Genomic DNA, 17231 nt, shown 5'->3' with positions numbered 1-17231 from the left:
TGGTGGGATCAGGAGGGTGGAAGGGTGGGGATTTCAAAGAGTTAAAACAACAGACAAAATCATAAAGAGAAAGATGAATTATTTTGATTATGTAAAAATTAAAAACTTGTATAAGACAGATGCCATAAAAAAATAAAAGGCAAATGACAAGTTAGTAAAATGGCAAAGGGTTTATGACCTTAAATATGAAGAGCTTTTACAAAACAATAAGACCAAGTTAAAGAGCCTAGTACCAAAATGAACAAAGCGTAGGAACAGAGAAATCACTAATGAAGAAATTAAATGATCAATACATTTTTGTATTGCTAATAAAAAGATGAAAGTTAAATATAGATTTTTTTTCTCCCATCAAATTGACTGAGATGGAAAAAAAATATTCTTTGTTGTCAAGGGTAAGGTAAAATAAGCATTCTTTTTAAAAACTTGAGATATAATTCATATATCATAAAATTCATCCTTTACAAATTCAGTAGATTTTAGTATACTTACAAGGTTGTACAATCATCACAACTGTCTAATTCCAGAACATTTTTATCATCACAAAAAGAAATCCCATTCCCATTAGCAGTCACTCCTATCTCCCTTTCCCCTGGCAACTACTAATCCACTTTCTGTCTCTACGGATTTGCTTATTCTGAATATCTCATGTACATGGAATCATACAATATGTGGCCTTTTGTGTCTGGCTTCTCTCACTCAGCATAATGTTTTCAAGGATTATCCATGTTGAAGTGTTGAAGTATGTATCAGTACTTCGTTCCTTTTTTTTTTCTTCTTCCAGTTTTATTAATATATAATTGACATTAGCACTGTATAAAGTTTAAGGCATACAGCATAGTGATTTTCCTTACATACATCATGAAATGATTATCACAGTAAGTTTAGAAAGCATCCATCATCTCATATAGATGCAACATTTTTAAAACAGAAAAAAAAAATTTCCTTATGATGAGAACTCAGGATGTATTCTTGTAACAACTTTCATATATAAAAGTGTTAATTATGTTTATCATGTTGTACACTACATCCCTAGTACTTATTTACCTTATAACTGGAAATTTGTACCTTTTGACTGCCTTCATCCATTTCCCCCTCCCCTCATTCCCCACCTCTAGTAACCACAAATCTGATCTTTTTTTTCTATGAGCTTGTTTATTTGGTTTCAAAGTATAATTGACTGATAACATGTTAGTTCCTGCTACACAACTTAGTGATTTTGTATTTCTATACATTTCAAAATGATCACCACAGTAAGTCTAGCTATGATCTGTCACCATATGAAGATATTACATAATTACTGACTATATTCTCCATACTGTACATTTCATACCTGTGACTCATTTATTTCTGCAAGTGGAAGTTTTTACTTCTTAATGTCCCTCACCTCTTCTCTCTTTCCCTCAGCCCCTTCCCCTCCAGCAACCATCTGTTTGTTTGTTCTCTGTATCTATGACTCTGTTTCTGTTTTATGTTTGTTCATTTGTTTTGTTTTTACATTCCACATATAAGTGAAATCATACAGTATTTGTTATTCTCTGTCTGACTTATTTCACTAAGCATAATACCCTCTACATCTATCCATGTTGTCACAAATGGCAAGATTTCATTCTTTTTTATGGCTGAGTAATATTCTATTATATATTTTATGTACATTTATTTATATATGTATGCTACATCTTCTTTATCCATTCATCTATTAGTGGGCACTTAGGTTGCTTCCATATTTTGGCTATTGTAAATAATGCTGCAATGAACATAGAGGTCTGTATATCTTTTCTAATTAGTGTTTTTGTTTTCTTCAGATAAACACCCAGGAGTGGAATTGTTGGATTGTATGGTAGTTCTGTTTTTAATTTTTTGAGGAATCTCCATACTGTTTTCCATACTGGCTGTACCAACTCACATTCCCACCAAGAGTGTACAAGGGTTACACTTTCTCCACATCCTCACTAACACTTATTATTTGTTGTCTTTTTTTTTTGCGGTACTCGGGCCTCTCACTGCTGTGGCCTCTCCCGTTGCGGAGCACAGGCTCCGGACGTGCAGGCTCAGCAGCCATGGCTCACGGGCCCAGCCGCTCCGCGGCACGTGGGGTCCTCCCGGACCGGGGCACGAACCCGTGTCCCCTGCATCGGCAGGCAGACTCTCAACCACTGCGCCACCAGGGAAGCCCCCTATTTGTTGTCTTTTTGATAACAGCCATTCTGACAGGTGTGAGGTGATAGCTCATTGTCGTTTTAATCTCTGATGATTAACGATTTTGAGCATCTTTTCATGTGCCTGTTGGCCATCTGTGTGTCTTCTTCGGAAAAATGTTTATTCAGATCCTATGCCCATTTTTTAACTGGGTTGTTTGGGGTTTTTTGCTATGAGTTATATGAGTTGTTTGTATATTTTGAATACTAACTCATCAGATATATTGTTTACAAATATCTTCTCCCATTCAGTAGGTGGCCATTTCATTTTTTCATAGTTTCCTTTGCTGTGCAAAAGCTCTTTAGTTTGATGTAGTCCCATTTGTTTGTTTTTACTTTTGTTTCCCTTGTCTGAGGAGACATATCCAAAAAAATATTACTAAGAACAATGTCTTAGTACTTCACTCCTTTTTACGGAAAAATAATTTTCTTACATTGATAATATCACATTTTCTTTATTCATTAATCAGTTGATGGACATTTGGGTTGTTTCCACTTTTTGGCTATTATGAATAATGCTTTTGTGAACATTCAAGTACAAGTATTTTTGGTTTGTGTTTATGCGTGTACATATGTTTTTAATTTTGGGGGGTATATACTTAAGAGCAGAATACTGGGTTATATGGTAACTCTATGTTTAACTTCCAGAAGAACTGCAAGACTGTTTTCCAAAGTGTTTATACCATTTTATATTCTTACCAGCAATATATAAGGATTCCAGTTCCTCCACATGCTTGCAAACACTTGTTATGGTTTGCCTCTTTGAGTATAACCATCCTAATGGTTATAAAGTGGTAACTCCTTATGGTTTTGATTTGGATTTCCCTAATGACTTATTATGTTGACCGCTTTCCATGTGCTTATTAGCCATTTGTATATCTTCTTTGGAGAAATGTTTATTCAAGTCCTTTGCCCATTTTAAAATTAGGTTGTCTTTTTATTGTTGCATTGTAACCGTTATTTATGTATTCTGGATATTAGACCCTTATCAGATACTTGATTTGCACATAATTTCTCCCATTCTGTGGGTTTTTTTAACTTTCTTGATAATATCCTCTGATGCACAAAAGTTTTTAATTTTGATGAAGTCCCATTTATCTACTTTTGTTACTTATACCTTTGGTGTCATATGTAAAAATCCACTATTAGGACTTCCCTGGCAGTCCAGTGGTTAAGACTCCCTGCTCCCAATGCAGGGGGCATGGGTTTGATCCCTAGTCAGTGAACTAAGATCCCGCATGCCACGTGGTGTGGCCAAAAAAAAAAAAAAAAAATCCACTGTTAAATCCAAGGTCATGTAGATTTACTCCTATGTCTTCTTCTAAGAGTGCTATGGTTTTGGCTCTTATATTTAGGTCATTGATTTATTTTGATTAGTTGAGGTAGGAAGGAGTCCAACTTAGCTTTGATTTTTTTGTTTTTGGTTTTTTTGTTGTTTTTTTTTTTTGCGGTACGCGGGCCCCTCACTGTTGTGGCCTCTCCCGTTGTGGAGCACAGGCTCCGGACGCGCAGGCTCAGCTGCCATGGCTCACGGGCCCAGCCGCTCCATGGCATGTGGGATCTTCCCGGACCAGGGCACAAACCCGTGTCCCCTGCATCAGCAGGCGGACTCTCAACCACTGCGACACCAGGGAAGCCCTTGTTGTTGTCTTCTGACATGTAGAAATCTAGTTGTCCTAACACCATTTGTTAAAGAAACTATTCTTTCCTCATTGAATGGACTTGGCACGTTTGTCAAAAATCAGTTGGCCATATCCACACACTTATGGTCAATTAATCTACAACAAAGGAGGCAAGAATATATAATGGAGAAAAGACAGTCTCTTCAATAAGTGGTACTGGGAAAACTGGACAGCTCCATGTAAAAGAATGAAATTAGAACATTTTTAACACCATATACAAAAATAAACTCAAAATGGGTTAAAGACCTAAATGTAAGACCAGGAACCATAAAACTCCTGAAGAAAATATAGGCAAAACATCCTTTGACATAAGTTGTAGCAATATATTTTTGGATCTGTCTCCTAAGGCAAAGGAAACAAAAGCGAAAATAAACAAATGGGACCTAATTAAACTAAAAAGCTTTTGCACAGCAGAGGAAACCACCAACAAAACAAAAAGACAACCTACTGAATGGGAGAAGATATTTGCAAATGATAAGATCAATAAGGGGTTAATATCCAACATATATAAACAGCTCCAACAACCCATGTCAAAAAAAGACTCGATTAAAAAATGGGCAGAAGACCTGAATAGACATTTTTCCAAAGGAGATATACAAATGGCCAACAGGCACATGAAAAGATAACCAACATCATTAATCATCAGAGAAATGCAAATCAAAACCACAAGGAGATATCACCTCACATCTGTCAGAATGGCTATCACCAAAAAGACCGCAAAGAGCAAATGTCAGCAAGGATGTGGAGAAAATGTAACCCTTGTGCACTGTTGGCGGGAATGTAAATTGGTATAGCCATTGTGGAAAACGGTATGCGGGTTTCTCAAAAAAACTAAAAATAGAACTACCATATGATCCAGCAATTCCATTCCAGGGTATATATTCAAATAAAATGAAAACAAATACCGTATGCTAACACATATATATGGAATCTAAAAAAAATAATGGTTATGAAGAACCTAGGGGCAGGACAGGAATAAAGATGCAGATGTAGAGAATGGACTTGAGGACACGGGGAGGGAGAAGGGTAAGCTGGGATGAAGTGAGAGAGTGGCATGGACATATATATACTACCAAATGTAAAATAGATAGCTAGTGGGAAGCAGCTGCATAGCACAGGGAGATCAGCTCGGTGCTTTGTGACCACCTAGAGGGGTGGGATAGGGAGGGTGGGAGGGAGACACAAGAGGGAGGGGATATGGGGATATATGTATATGTATAGCTGATTCACTTTGTTATAAAGCAGAAACTAACACACTATTTTAAAGCAATTATACTCCAATAAAGATGTTAAAAAAAACCCACTAATTCGAAAAGATATATGCACCCCAGTGTTCATAGCAGCATTATTTACAATAGCTAGGATATGGAAGTAACTTGTGTCCATCAACAGATGAATGGATAAAGAAAATGTGACACACACACACAACACACACACACACACACACACACACTGGACTACTACTCAGTCTTAAAAAAAGAGTGAAATTTTGCCATTTGCAACAACATGGATGGAGTTGGAGGGTATTATGCTTAGTGAAATAAGTCAGAGCAAGAGAAATACTATATGATAAAACTTATATGTGGAATTTAAAAACTAAAATAAAATAGTGGATATAACAAAAAAGAAACAGACTTACAGACATAGAGAACAAACCAGAAGGGAGAGGAAAGCGGGGAGGGACAAGGTAGGGGTATTGGATTAAGTGGTACAAATTACCATGTATAAAATAAATAGGCTACAAGGGTATATTATACAGCACAGGGAATATAGCCAATATTTTATAATAACTATAAATGTAATATAACCTTTAAAAATTGAGAATCACTATCTTGTACACCTAAAACTTATAAATCAACTATACCTCAAAAAAATAATAATAAAGATGTATTGAAAAAAACAAACAAAAAAGCCACCTGACTGACTGACATGGTCCAAAGCTGTGGTTTTTAGATGTTTCATTGATTTGCATTTGATAAAAATTCAAACATATTTTACCCTAAAAAAACAATCACGTGGCTATAGATGCATGGGTTTATTTCTGGACTCTCTATTTCATTGGTTTATATGTCTCTCCTTATGTCGTACCACACTGTTTTGAGTACTGTAGCTTTCCATAAGTTTTGAAATCTGAAGTGTAAGTCCTTTGATTTTGTTCTCTTTTTCAAGATTGTTTTGGCTATTCTAGGCCCCTTGAAATTCCACATGAATTTGAGGATCAGCTTTTCCATTTCTGCCCAAAAAGCTGTGGAGTTTTGATAGGGATTATGTTGAATCTGTAGACTGCTTTATATAGTATTAATATTTTAACAACATTAACTCTTCCTATCCATGATCAAGAGATGTTTTTCCATTTATTTAATTTCTTTCAGCAATATTTATTATACAAGTCTTTCACTGCCTTGGTTAAATTTATTCCTAAGTATTTTATTCCTTTGGATGCTATTGTAAATGGAATTATTTTCGTAATTTCCTTTCAGGATTTTTCATTGCTAATTTATAGAAACAACTGATTTTTGTAGATCTTGTACCCTGAAATCGCTGAATTTGCTTTTTAGCTCTAGTAGTGGTTTGTGTGTGTGTGTATTCTTTGGGAATATATGTACCTTTATATATATATAGGTATATATAGATAGATAATCTGTAGATAATCATGTCATCTATGAATAGAGATAGTTTTACTTTTTCCTTTCCAATATGTATGTCTTTTATTTCTTTTTCCTGTCTAATTGATCAGGCTACAACTTCCAGTACAATGTTGAGTAGCTGCAGTGAAAACAGCATCTTTGTCTTGTTCCTGAGCTTCAGGGGAAAGCTTTCAGGATTTCACTATTGAGTATGATGTTAGCTATTTTTCATAAAAGTACTTTATCATGTTGAGAAATTTTACTTCTTAGTTTTCTGAGTGTTTTTATCATGAAAGGGTGTTGGATTTTGTCAAGTTCCTTTTCAATGTCAGTTATGATGGTGTCAGTTTTTCCCCTTGTCCTTTAATGTCATGTGTTGCATAGATTGATTTTCTACTGTTGAACTACTCTTCCATTCCTGAGATAAATCCCACTTGGTCATGATGTATAATCCTTTTAACAGTTTGCTAGTATTTCATTGAGGATTTTTGTATCCACCCGCTACCCAAACCACCCCACCCCAGGGTACTGAAGTCTTTGTGGTCTTCAGATCTAATGATTTTCTTTAGTTCTTATGCAGTCAAAACTCTTGGCCATTCCTTCCTTTGATATTTGTCACTGTTGACTCCTTTCTCCCTGAAATACTCTTATTTCTTGGTTTCTGAGGCAGTACACCCTCCTGTTTTCTCTCTCATTTCTAAGTACTCCTCCATCTCCACGGGAGATTCTGATCATCCTTTAAGTGTTTTTCTGGGGGTTTTTTTGCGGTACGTGGGCCTCTCACTGTTGTGGCCTCTCCCGTTGCGGAGCACAGGCTCCGGACGCGCAGGCTCAGTGGCCATGGCTCATGGGCCCAGCCGCTCTGCGGCATGTGGGATCTTCCCGGACCGGGACACGAACCTGTGTCCCCTGCATCGGCAGGCGGATTCTCAACCACTGTGCCACCAGGGAAGCCCCCCTTTAAGTGTTTATTTCTTAGGGATCCTTTGGAAGATCTCGGTGACTCCATTCACACTCAAACTTCAGTGATCCTTTTTATGCCAGCAACTCCCAAGTCAATGTCTCTAGATAAGGCCTCTGATCTACATTTGGAGCTACCTCCTGAACAGCTCCTCTGGAATGTCCCACAGGTAGTTAAATACCCAACAGGACTCACAGGTCTTTCATGTTCAGACCTCTGTTTACCTTTGCAGGAAAATGTTAAGGGTCATTTCAGTCTTAAGGAAAGAGGTACAGCATTCATTTCATTTGAATCTCAGTTATGTTGGTTTCTAGCTCTTCATGCTTGAGAGAATTCCTTAGCTTCTTCCTTGTGTTTCTCTTGCTTCATTTGTAATGTGGGGACAATACTTGGTATGAAGATTAATGATAATGAACAATGATAACGTATGTAAAGGTCTTGACTCATGTTAAGTTCTAAATAAATGGCAGCTATTTAGTAATAGTATTGGTCAGACATACAAGGGAATAGAAAATAATACTAGCTGTCCATCGTTTCTACTGACACTGACTTAAGCTTCCATCCATTTTTATGGTGGGTGGGACTTGAGCAGCAGAACCAGATGAAGAGTACTGGAGCCTTGCTCTGGGTCCAATTTGGGGATTTATCTCTATAATAAGATCATCTTTTTATTGTTAAGCCCCTTTTGGTTAGTGATCCAAAACTGGATGTTATTCTGCTGTATAGAAAACTGTATTTATTAATTAGTGTGTTTTTATACTCATTGCTTGCCTTAAGGTGATCATCCATCCACTGATTTTTATTTAAGTACTACTGATTTTCTACTTCCTCTGTCTTTGTGCTTCAAATTCTGGCTTTACCATTCATGAAACAGAATGGGAAATAGATTCATTAAAAATCAGATTAGACATCAAGCTGCAATAAACATCTGTGTGCAGGTTTCTGTGGACATAAGTTTAAAAAAAAATCAGATTAGAATTTGTTACAAGAGAAAGCTGGGAAGTCTCTGCATTTAGTGCTTTGAAATGATGAATTGCTTTGTTTTAAACATTAAGACACCCATCAATGAAATATTTATGCATCATTTGCCTATTTAAATACCAATTCAATAATCAATTATTAAAGCTCTGATAAGTACCTGAAAATTTCAATCAAGATCAAAGGAATTTTAAAGTTTGAATAAGGTATTGTACTGGAAATTTTACTGTCTTTTTAAGGTTCACTTTAAAAACTAGGTGCCTGTTTTATGTGAGTTCTTTGCTAAAATCATTTTTAAATGGCTTAAAAATCACTTGGACTTTTTTTTTTTTCTTCAAATTATCTTCTCCCAGTCCCTTAATATAAGGAAAGGGTGCCCTAACTTTGGGTTCAATTATTGTATTCAAGTTTTAGTAGCTTCATTCATTCATTTCTAAACTGTAAATGGAAGAAAAGTACATATTTTGTAAGACCTACCTCGGTAAGTATGCTTTGATGAAGGGAATGATTTTGAAATGCCGGTTTTCACGTCCCAAGCTCTTCAGCGTTTGAAGAGTTAAATCCGGGGTTGGCTTCCGTCCCTAGCCCGGGAAGCCACTAGGGCTCGGAGCGCGGCCTCCGCTGTTAACCGTCTGGGCCGAGCGGCCCCCCAAAGGCGCCGGAACCGCCGGATTCCGCCCGAGGGGCGGGCCCACTCTGCCCGGCTTCTCCCGCGACCCCGCCCCTGCGCCGGCACAGCCGCGGCCTCCCTGGTAGTTGCTCGCGATGATGCAAACACTCACTTCCCGCATCCACTCCCCACAGAGGCCGCGGAGCCGGCGCCTGCCGAGCGCGCCGCCGAGCCGCGCGCCATGGGCAACATACAGAAGAAACTGACTGGCAAGAGCGAGGGCGGCCAGCGGCCGGAGAGGGGCGCGCCGCGGCGGGGCCGGGCGCTGGAGGCCGGCGCGGACAAGCGGAACCGGCCGCGGGCCCCGGCGACGGCGGGCGGCGCCAATGGGCACCCGGGCGGCGGGCGGGGCGCCGGGGACCCCGCGGCCGGCGCGTCCCCCGGACCTGGCGCGCCGCCGGCGCCGGCGCCCGCCACCCCAGTCGGCCCCAACGGCCTGAAGAGCGAGGGCAACGAGCTCTTTAAAAACGGACAGTTCGCCGAGGCGGCTCTCAGGTACTCGGCGGCGATCGCGCAGCTGGAGCCTGCAGGTGAGTGAGCTGCGCCCGCGGGGCCCCTGGCCCCTCGGGCTGCGGCTCGCGGGACCTAAAGGGGCCACCGCGGGAGAGGCGCGGGCCACCTCCCGATTGACAGGCGCTCTCCCTGTAGGTTCCTTCCCAGTGACTGAGGGCCGGGCGGGAGCGACTCCACCTCCGGGAGCTGTACCTTGGAACAGCGTGTGCCCGCCCGGGCGGGGCAGGGTTGCAGCGGTCCCTTACGGGCTTGGCCTCTGTGGCCACTGCGGGCACAGGGAGGTCCTCGGAGCTGCATTAGCAGCGGGGTGTATGTAGGACTGCAGTGCCGCGGGAGACCTCAGTCGTCTGGTGAACTGTGATTTCGCTAATGGATTTTAACTATTTAATTAAATGTGATTTTAGGAAGTGGAAGTGCAGATGATCTAAGTATCTTATATTCAAATAGAGCAGCATGTTACCTAAAAGACGGAAATTGCAGTGGCTGCATTCAAGATTGTAACAGGTAAACTGCCCGTTTTCAGCTTTGTCAAGAGATTATCATTTCACTGTGATGAATGCAGTATTTAATATACTGAATTTTGTGCATAAGAGTCTAATTTCTTAAGACATTTAAGATGTGTTAATTGGTTAATACATAAAACTCGTAAATCCTTTCACATATATGAAGACAATTATAGAAGATTGTGCAAACTTTTTTCACTTCCACTTCTGTCACCTTAATTCATACTCTTTTTCACATCAACCCCAGAGTACTGGACAAGCCTTCTAACTAGTCTCTCTGCTTCCTCCAATCCACTGTGGCATCAGAATAGCTTTTCCTGAAGCATTATTTTGTGCAGACTGTTTCAGCGGGTGTTCAGTGGCTCAGTATGGTCTTCTAGATAATTATAACCTCCTCTGTCACCACACTGCCCCCCCAAAAAGCTTTCTGCTCCCATTTGGTCCATATCTATAATGCCCTCTGCACATCTTTGCTTTTCAGAAATCCTTCCTCTTCAGCTTGCCCATCCTCTCTGCTTTCCTGGTCACCTCAGGCTCCCTGGTCATCTGCGTGGCTGTAATGCTTGCACTGTCACTCTCACACCTGTAGGTACTTATGTCATCCACTGCATTGGATTTTAAGCTCCTGAGGTCAAGAATCGTGTATTATAGGGTTGCATCCCTCAAGCACATTAGTCACCCATGGTTCTCAACAAGTTACATGCTGAGATGGATGAATATACTCACGTGAATAAAAAGTATCATTTTACCATTAAACAACAAGCCTGCTTCAGGAGCCCTTTGGAAATGAGTCACTAGTAGCGCATCTAAAACATAAGAAGTCATATGTCCTGGTTTAACCTTCACAGGTTTGGTTGACGCCTGTAGTCTGGTATAATTGTTAATATCACCCCCTTTCACTCTCAGAAGCCCTAGTTTGGACAGTAGCATATGTGGACACCTTGATTATAAGGTAAACAATTTGTTTTCAGTGGATAGGATCTGTTTATTGATATGGATAAAATCTTGCTGGTATCTGTGCCTGCAGTTTAAAAAGAAGGCCGTGAGCTGCCTGGATTTTTTGCCGATTTTACATATTCATATTTAAAATCAATAATATTTATCTTCACTTTGGTCTGACTCTAAACCCCACCTACTGCTGTGCTATCTCACACTAGCTAATTGTTACGTTTTCAGGATCTTGTGAGTTGGTTGAAGTCAAGTTGGTAGTTGAAATCTGCCATGGTTGGAGTACTACTAATACCATGAAAATTGGCAAATGCCCCAAATCTGGGCCTTTTTTCTCAGGAGAGCCGGTTGTTAAACATTTACCGCTGCCCATAACTAACAACAAGACCACGTGTATTTGCAGATTATCAGGCATTTTGTGATTTGCAGCTAAGGACCTTTCAGTTCAAGTGTGTGATGGTAATATATTACCCTTCAGACTTGTCTTAGGTCTTCCTTCAGTGAGTGAGTTCAGGACTCTAGTTAAAAACAGTGGACTCACTTTATCCTTAAGTGAGAGAGAGTAAGGTGGCAGACATTTTCTTGCTAAGATGTGTTGTGTTTCAGTGTAGACCCAGGAGGAAGTCACAGAGGAGACTCTGGGGTCCGGAGTGGGGGTGGGCGCTAGAATGGAGGTTTGCCCTGGAGGAGAGCGGGAGATTGCCTGCAGGGGAGGGAGGGAGGGAGGGAGGTGGTGGTTTAGGTAAGGTGTCCTTAGTTAAGAGCTGTGTTCTAGGCCGAGGAATCTGGCTCTGCTGGTCAGTACTGACCTTTCTAGAAGCTGACCTACTTAGATGTTTTCTTTGATACCTGATGTATGAGTCTTAGCATAAGGGGCATGGGGTGATTTTACTCCAAAGCAGCGATTCTCAAACTCATTTCAGTGCCAGGGAAACCATGATTTACTTATGTGAACATGTTGAAATATGGCTGTATTTAAATCTGTATAAACTAGGAACCAGTTATTAGCAGAAGGATGACTGTTTTCTCTTCACCTCAAAAAGATTACATACATTTTAAAGGGAGCCTAGTTTTTAGTTTTTCAGTTAATTATCTTTGCTCCTTGGAGAGTTGTTTCCCGTTGCAGGAGCGCTTATTACAAAACAAGTGGTAGCAGGATTCAAACAGCGAAAAAGAAAAACTCCCCAGGGCAAAGTTTAAAATAAGGGAGAGGGGGAACCTATTAAATAACTTTGTATGCATTTTGGGGGAAAAGTCTTTGATTTTAAGTGTCTACACTCCTGGGGCCTACTCTGAAGCACTTCCCTTGAGCTCTTTCCCAGGGGCTTATGGAGAGCAGCTGCTGGGAGCATGAGGCTGTTTGAGGAGCTCAGTGGCTGCAAGCCCTGCCCTCTCCTCGCCTCAGCATCTCCAGGTTTCTAGGTTAGGCTTCCAGGTGAAGCATGAAACAGGGTTATGACACCTAAGAAAAGTTTAAAACCAAATGATTTTAAACAATAAAACAATTTCTAGAAATAATTCTAGAATTTCTAGAATTATTTCTAGAAATTACTTGTCATTCTCATAATTGCTTATCAGCTAAAAGAAAAATCTACACTGTTCCCATCTGTCAGATAATCTTTTTGGGTTATCTAAACCATATCAAAAATCTTTCACTGATTTTCCATTGATGGTATTCTGACAGAATCAAGACGAATGAATGTTGCCTAGTAATTCTCTGCTTTTTCTCATCTTTGTTGCTCACAGACGGACTTGAAATTAGAAGACGATTTAAGAATCTTAACTGTGTTAACTTGAATAGTTAAGCTTTTGTAAACTCTGGTTTAAAAGTTCTCTGTGTTTGTTTTTATGAATGGATGTGCTTTTTTTTTTCTTTTTTTCTTCTAGTGGAATTCCCACTTAAAAGCTCACATTCAAAAAAAAAAAAAAAAAGCTCGCATTCATTTTCAGGATTGCGGTTAAAGAGAAAAAGCCTTGCATTTACTTGGCTGGGCAATGCTAAAAATCAAATGCATCATCTCATTCAGTTTTAGATTCCACGCCTACCTCAGGTCTCTCTTGTGGATAAATAGCACCTTGGGTGTTGGAAGTCTTTGTAAAATGGGGGTAGTCTTGTGTTGTGACCTATATTTATAATCACTGTGTAGCTAATATCCCCTAAGCATTTAACTAAGGTAGATTTAAGGCAGTGGTACAGATGCCCAGAAACCTGTTTTCTAGTGTTTGCGTGTTTTTAATAGACTTTAATTTTATTTTTAAAATAACTTCTACTGGTTACAAGAGTAATACATACCTATTATAGAAAAAAATCTTAAAACCCAGTACAATGCAAAGGAGATCATTAAAATCATCCCCAATCCTAACACCTAGGCAGAGCAAAATTGGTTATTTTTCAAAGAAATGAAACTAATTAGGTTTAATGACATTTCTAGAACAAATTCTATGGTATGTAGCTGAGGAACACACCCGCACGTGCAGTTGAGTATCTGTACAATGTAGAGCAGCGGTCCCCAACCTTTTTGGCACCAGGGACCAGTTTTGCAGAAGACAATTTTTCCTCGGATTGGGGGGATGGTTCAGGAGGTAATGCAAGGGACTGGGAAGATGGGGAGCGGCAGATGAAACTTCGCTCGCTCACCTCCTGCTGTGCAGCCCGGCTCCTAACAGGCCGTGGACTGGTACCGGTCCGTGGCCCAGGGCTTGGGGACCCCTGAATGGCAGGTGACTCCGAGTTCCTTTATCTGTGGTGCTCTTGTTTCTGTTCGTGGTAGAAAGAGTGTAGGCCCTCAGGTTCATTTGGGAGGGGTTTGCCGAGCCCCTCCAGTGGCCTGGCAGTGATCTAGGCACTGGGATACAGTGGTGATCAGCTCCCGCAACGCCCTTGCTTTCCTGTAGCTTAAATTCAGAAGAACGGGCACGTGGGCAGACTGCTCCCTGTGTGTCTCTGTTTCCTCACCTGCAACATGAACATATTACTATTTACCTTGCAGGCTTGTTGTGACATTAGATGAGAACGTCTGCAGAGAATAGCACCGGCAGATGTTGTCGGAGCTTCCTCCTTCCAGATCACTGTAGACAGGAATAGACAGCAGATCTCCAGGACTGTTGGGGAAAAAGTCAAGAAGCCCTCACTCGTGCTTTTCCTGAAGCAAGTTAAATGTCTGATATATAAACTGCTCATGCATAAGAATTACCAGAAGAGCAAACCTTTATCCCCACTGTGGACAGTCTGGCACAGAGATTTGTTAGTGGATTATTAGCTCTTCATAGGATCTCTGCACGGAGTACTTCTTTACAGTTTCAGTTGATTTTGTTAAAACTAAGAGTACAATGGTTTGCATTCATAAATACAATCTTTTGATTGTATGCTTTATTTCAGAATATAATGAAGTGCCTTAAGTAGTGAGGTACTTTAAGCAGTTACTTCAGACAAAACCAAGGAACATAACCTTGAAATACATCTCTAGTGATATTGGAAATGCTTCATAGACTAAAAAGTGCAAGGTGAAAATTCATGACTTACAAGAAATCATTGGATACTTACTCCCTTGATTTCCTCGGGTCTATGTTTGAAGCCCTTTGGCAGCAAGTAAATCATAATCCAACTGTATTAAGTTTTGGAGAGCTTATTTTCAAAATGCAGTGTAGGTTTTGTGGTTCTGTGCTAAGTGCAAATAAAAATTTTCCTTTTAATCTGTCAGTAACAAGAACCTGTTGAAAGCCTACTCTGTGCTTGGTGCCATGATGGGCTCTGCTAGTACACAGGGGAGTGGGAGGGAGGGCACCGCCTGCTGTCAGGTTCAGTCTCACTGGGGGAAAGGGTAAATGCCAAAGGGCTTCGATACTGGTTTAAAAGAAAGGAAGTAACCACAGATTTGATTGCTCTGCTACTCTGGGTTTGCCTTTCTGGTATGTTGCTGGATCCCCAAGGTAAAATATCAGATATGAATGTATGTGAGAGTCCAGTCCTATCGGATACATTCAGTAAGTGTAAGTTAGGGAGTAATTTTCAAAACAAATGACAGTGTAATATTTCTGTCTCCTTTAGGGCTCTGGAACTTCATCCATTCTCAATCAAGCCTCTTCTTCGACGAGCAAAGGCCTATGAAACTTTGGAGCAGTATCAGAAAGCTTATGTGGATTATAAAACAGTGTTGCAAATAGACTGCGGAATCCAGATAGCAAATGACAGTGTTAACAGGTAACCTAATCAGAGGCAGCCGCCTGAGGTCTAGTTGTTTTCTAATGAATGAGATTTTATTTTCCTCCCCTCCTTCAAGAATGATGTCAAAGTGTAGACGTGTTCTTCGTTATTGGCATTACATGAATGATTGTCTTCTTTCATTCCTTCAAAACCAAATGGTTTTTTTAAAAATTTATTTATTTTTGGCTGTGTTGGGTCTTCGTTTCTGTGCGAGGGCTTTCTCTAGTTGTGGCAAGCGGGGGCCACTCTTCATCGTGGTGCACGGGCCTCTCACTATTGCGGCCTCTCCTGTTGCGGAGCACAGGCTCCAGACGTGCAGGCTTAGTAGTTGTGGCTCACGGGCTTGGTTGCTCTGCGGCATGTGGGATCTTCCTAGACCAGGGCTCGAACCCGTGTCCCCTGCGTTAGCAGGCAGATTCTCAACGACTGCGCCACCAGGGAAGCCCAAAACCAAATGGTTTTGATGGATGTCTTCATGGGCCTGCTAGATATTTGGGTTATGTGCCCTTTAAATAGACACTCATCTAGGATGAGTATTAACTTAAAATGGTAAAATAGCACAGAATTTGGTTCTAATTTATATTGTGACCTATTTACACCCTGGGTGAGAATGGGAAGGTAAGAATTTCCAGACTTCATAAATTGCTTTCAGGTGAACTTTGAAAATTACTACTTGGGTAACATTTCTAGTTATGTAGAATATTTTCTGATTCCATTTGTCCAAAGTATAATTTCTTCCAAGTATGTGTATATTACACTGAGCCTTGTGTTGGTCTAGTGTACCATGCCCCACTCCCCACAAAAAGACAGAAAGGGAAAAAAAAAATGGCATAGCCTCTGTCTTTAAGCAAACTAGAACATAGCTAGGGGGAACAACTCAACATAAGACAGATTCTCCCCAAGTGTGAACATTAGTGAGGTGGGGATCACAGAGAGGTCAGGCTGCCTCTGTCTGTGTGGGCCACAGTTGTTTGAGAGGTGAAGGGCGTTGAGAGACCACGAGGGGACCTTGAACAAAGCTATGGAAAATGAGAATGGCAGGTTTTGGATTAATTCTTTTTTTCAGATACTGCCTTACCTCCCCACCTGGTCCCACTGCACTTTGGAGAAAAACTCTTGGAAAGATCTGTGTGGAGAGTGAGTAGCCATTCCTTGGTGCTTCTACTCTGTGGTCGCTCAGGACCTGTCTGGTCCCAGCCTGTCCAGAAGTAAAGGGTAGACGTTGGTTATTGGATCTGAGTGGGACCAGATGGAACCGTGGGCATTCACGGCTTGGTCTCCATCCTGTAAAATCAGGCGTGTCACTGAGAGCTCTCCAGGCCTTTTCTCCCGCTGCACAGCTGCCTTGCTGCACGTCACCTGCTGCCTCCTCATATGTGTCTGAAGGCTCTTCTTCCCCCTTTTTGTCTGGTTAATTCCTTCTTGTCCCGAAGAAGAGGACTTTCCCTGATCCACCATCTCCCCAGCACACGTGCCCTTCAGCCTCCTCTCCTACCACCTGTGCCTTCTTTCTGTATTGTTTGTAAATTCTCTGCCTTCTCTTTTTGTAAAGTTCTTTTTCTCTCATTCTTCTAGGAGTTCCTGGAGGTCGGGGTTGTGTTTTCTCTGTCTCTGTAGTTGCGGTACTTTGTACAGTAGGCATCCTCAGTAAAATTGTGTGGAATGAATGCATTCTCCAACAGACAGAGCGTGGCTCACCCCATACTGTGGAATTCTGCTCTTAATTTGCCCATCCTCTGTCTGGGAGTCTCCGAGATGGTTGGGGAAAGTAGGATCTTCTCCCAGGGTTAGGGGTTCTCGTGAAACAAAGAAGTATCTGACAGAGAGACAAGGGGCCTGTTGAGGAGGTGTTTTAGGAAATCTGGTTCATAATGATAGGCTGAATGGTCTGAAGGGAGGAATTTATGTCGGAGAGACTGTGGTCATTCACATTTCTGAGCCTTCTGCATT

General features: G+C 41.0%; 2 protein-coding genes across 3 annotated transcripts in view; one reads left to right on the top strand and one right to left on the bottom strand.

Annotated features, from left to right (window-relative positions):
- LOC309792289 (uncharacterized protein) overlaps positions 1-9297 on the bottom strand; it is a gene marked incomplete at its 3' end in the record, with an annotated part of 65898 nt that extends 56601 nt beyond the window's left edge. For both annotated transcript variants that reach the window (XM_082601836.1, XM_082601837.1), the window contains exon 1: positions 8921-9297. The remainder of the gene's footprint in view (positions 1-8920) is intronic.
- Positions 1-17231, top strand: part of SPAG1 (sperm associated antigen 1) — a 92318-nt gene that overhangs the window by 56547 nt on the left and 18540 nt on the right. Inside the window, exons 11-13 of the mRNA XM_082601834.1 lie at positions 9248-9643; positions 10031-10130; positions 15126-15278. Of these exons, the coding sequence (XP_082457960.1) occupies positions 9248-9643; positions 10031-10130; positions 15126-15278 (649 nt within the window). The remainder of the gene's footprint in view (positions 1-9247; positions 9644-10030; positions 10131-15125; positions 15279-17231) is intronic.

Source organism: Mesoplodon mirus (assembly GCF_964341445.2).
Source record: "Mesoplodon mirus genome assembly, chromosome: 16".
In the NCBI taxonomy this organism is placed as follows: Eukaryota; Metazoa; Chordata; class Mammalia; order Artiodactyla; family Ziphiidae; genus Mesoplodon; species Mesoplodon mirus.
Note: the sequence above shows the minus strand (reverse complement) of the source record. Positions and strands in the feature narration are given on the sequence as shown.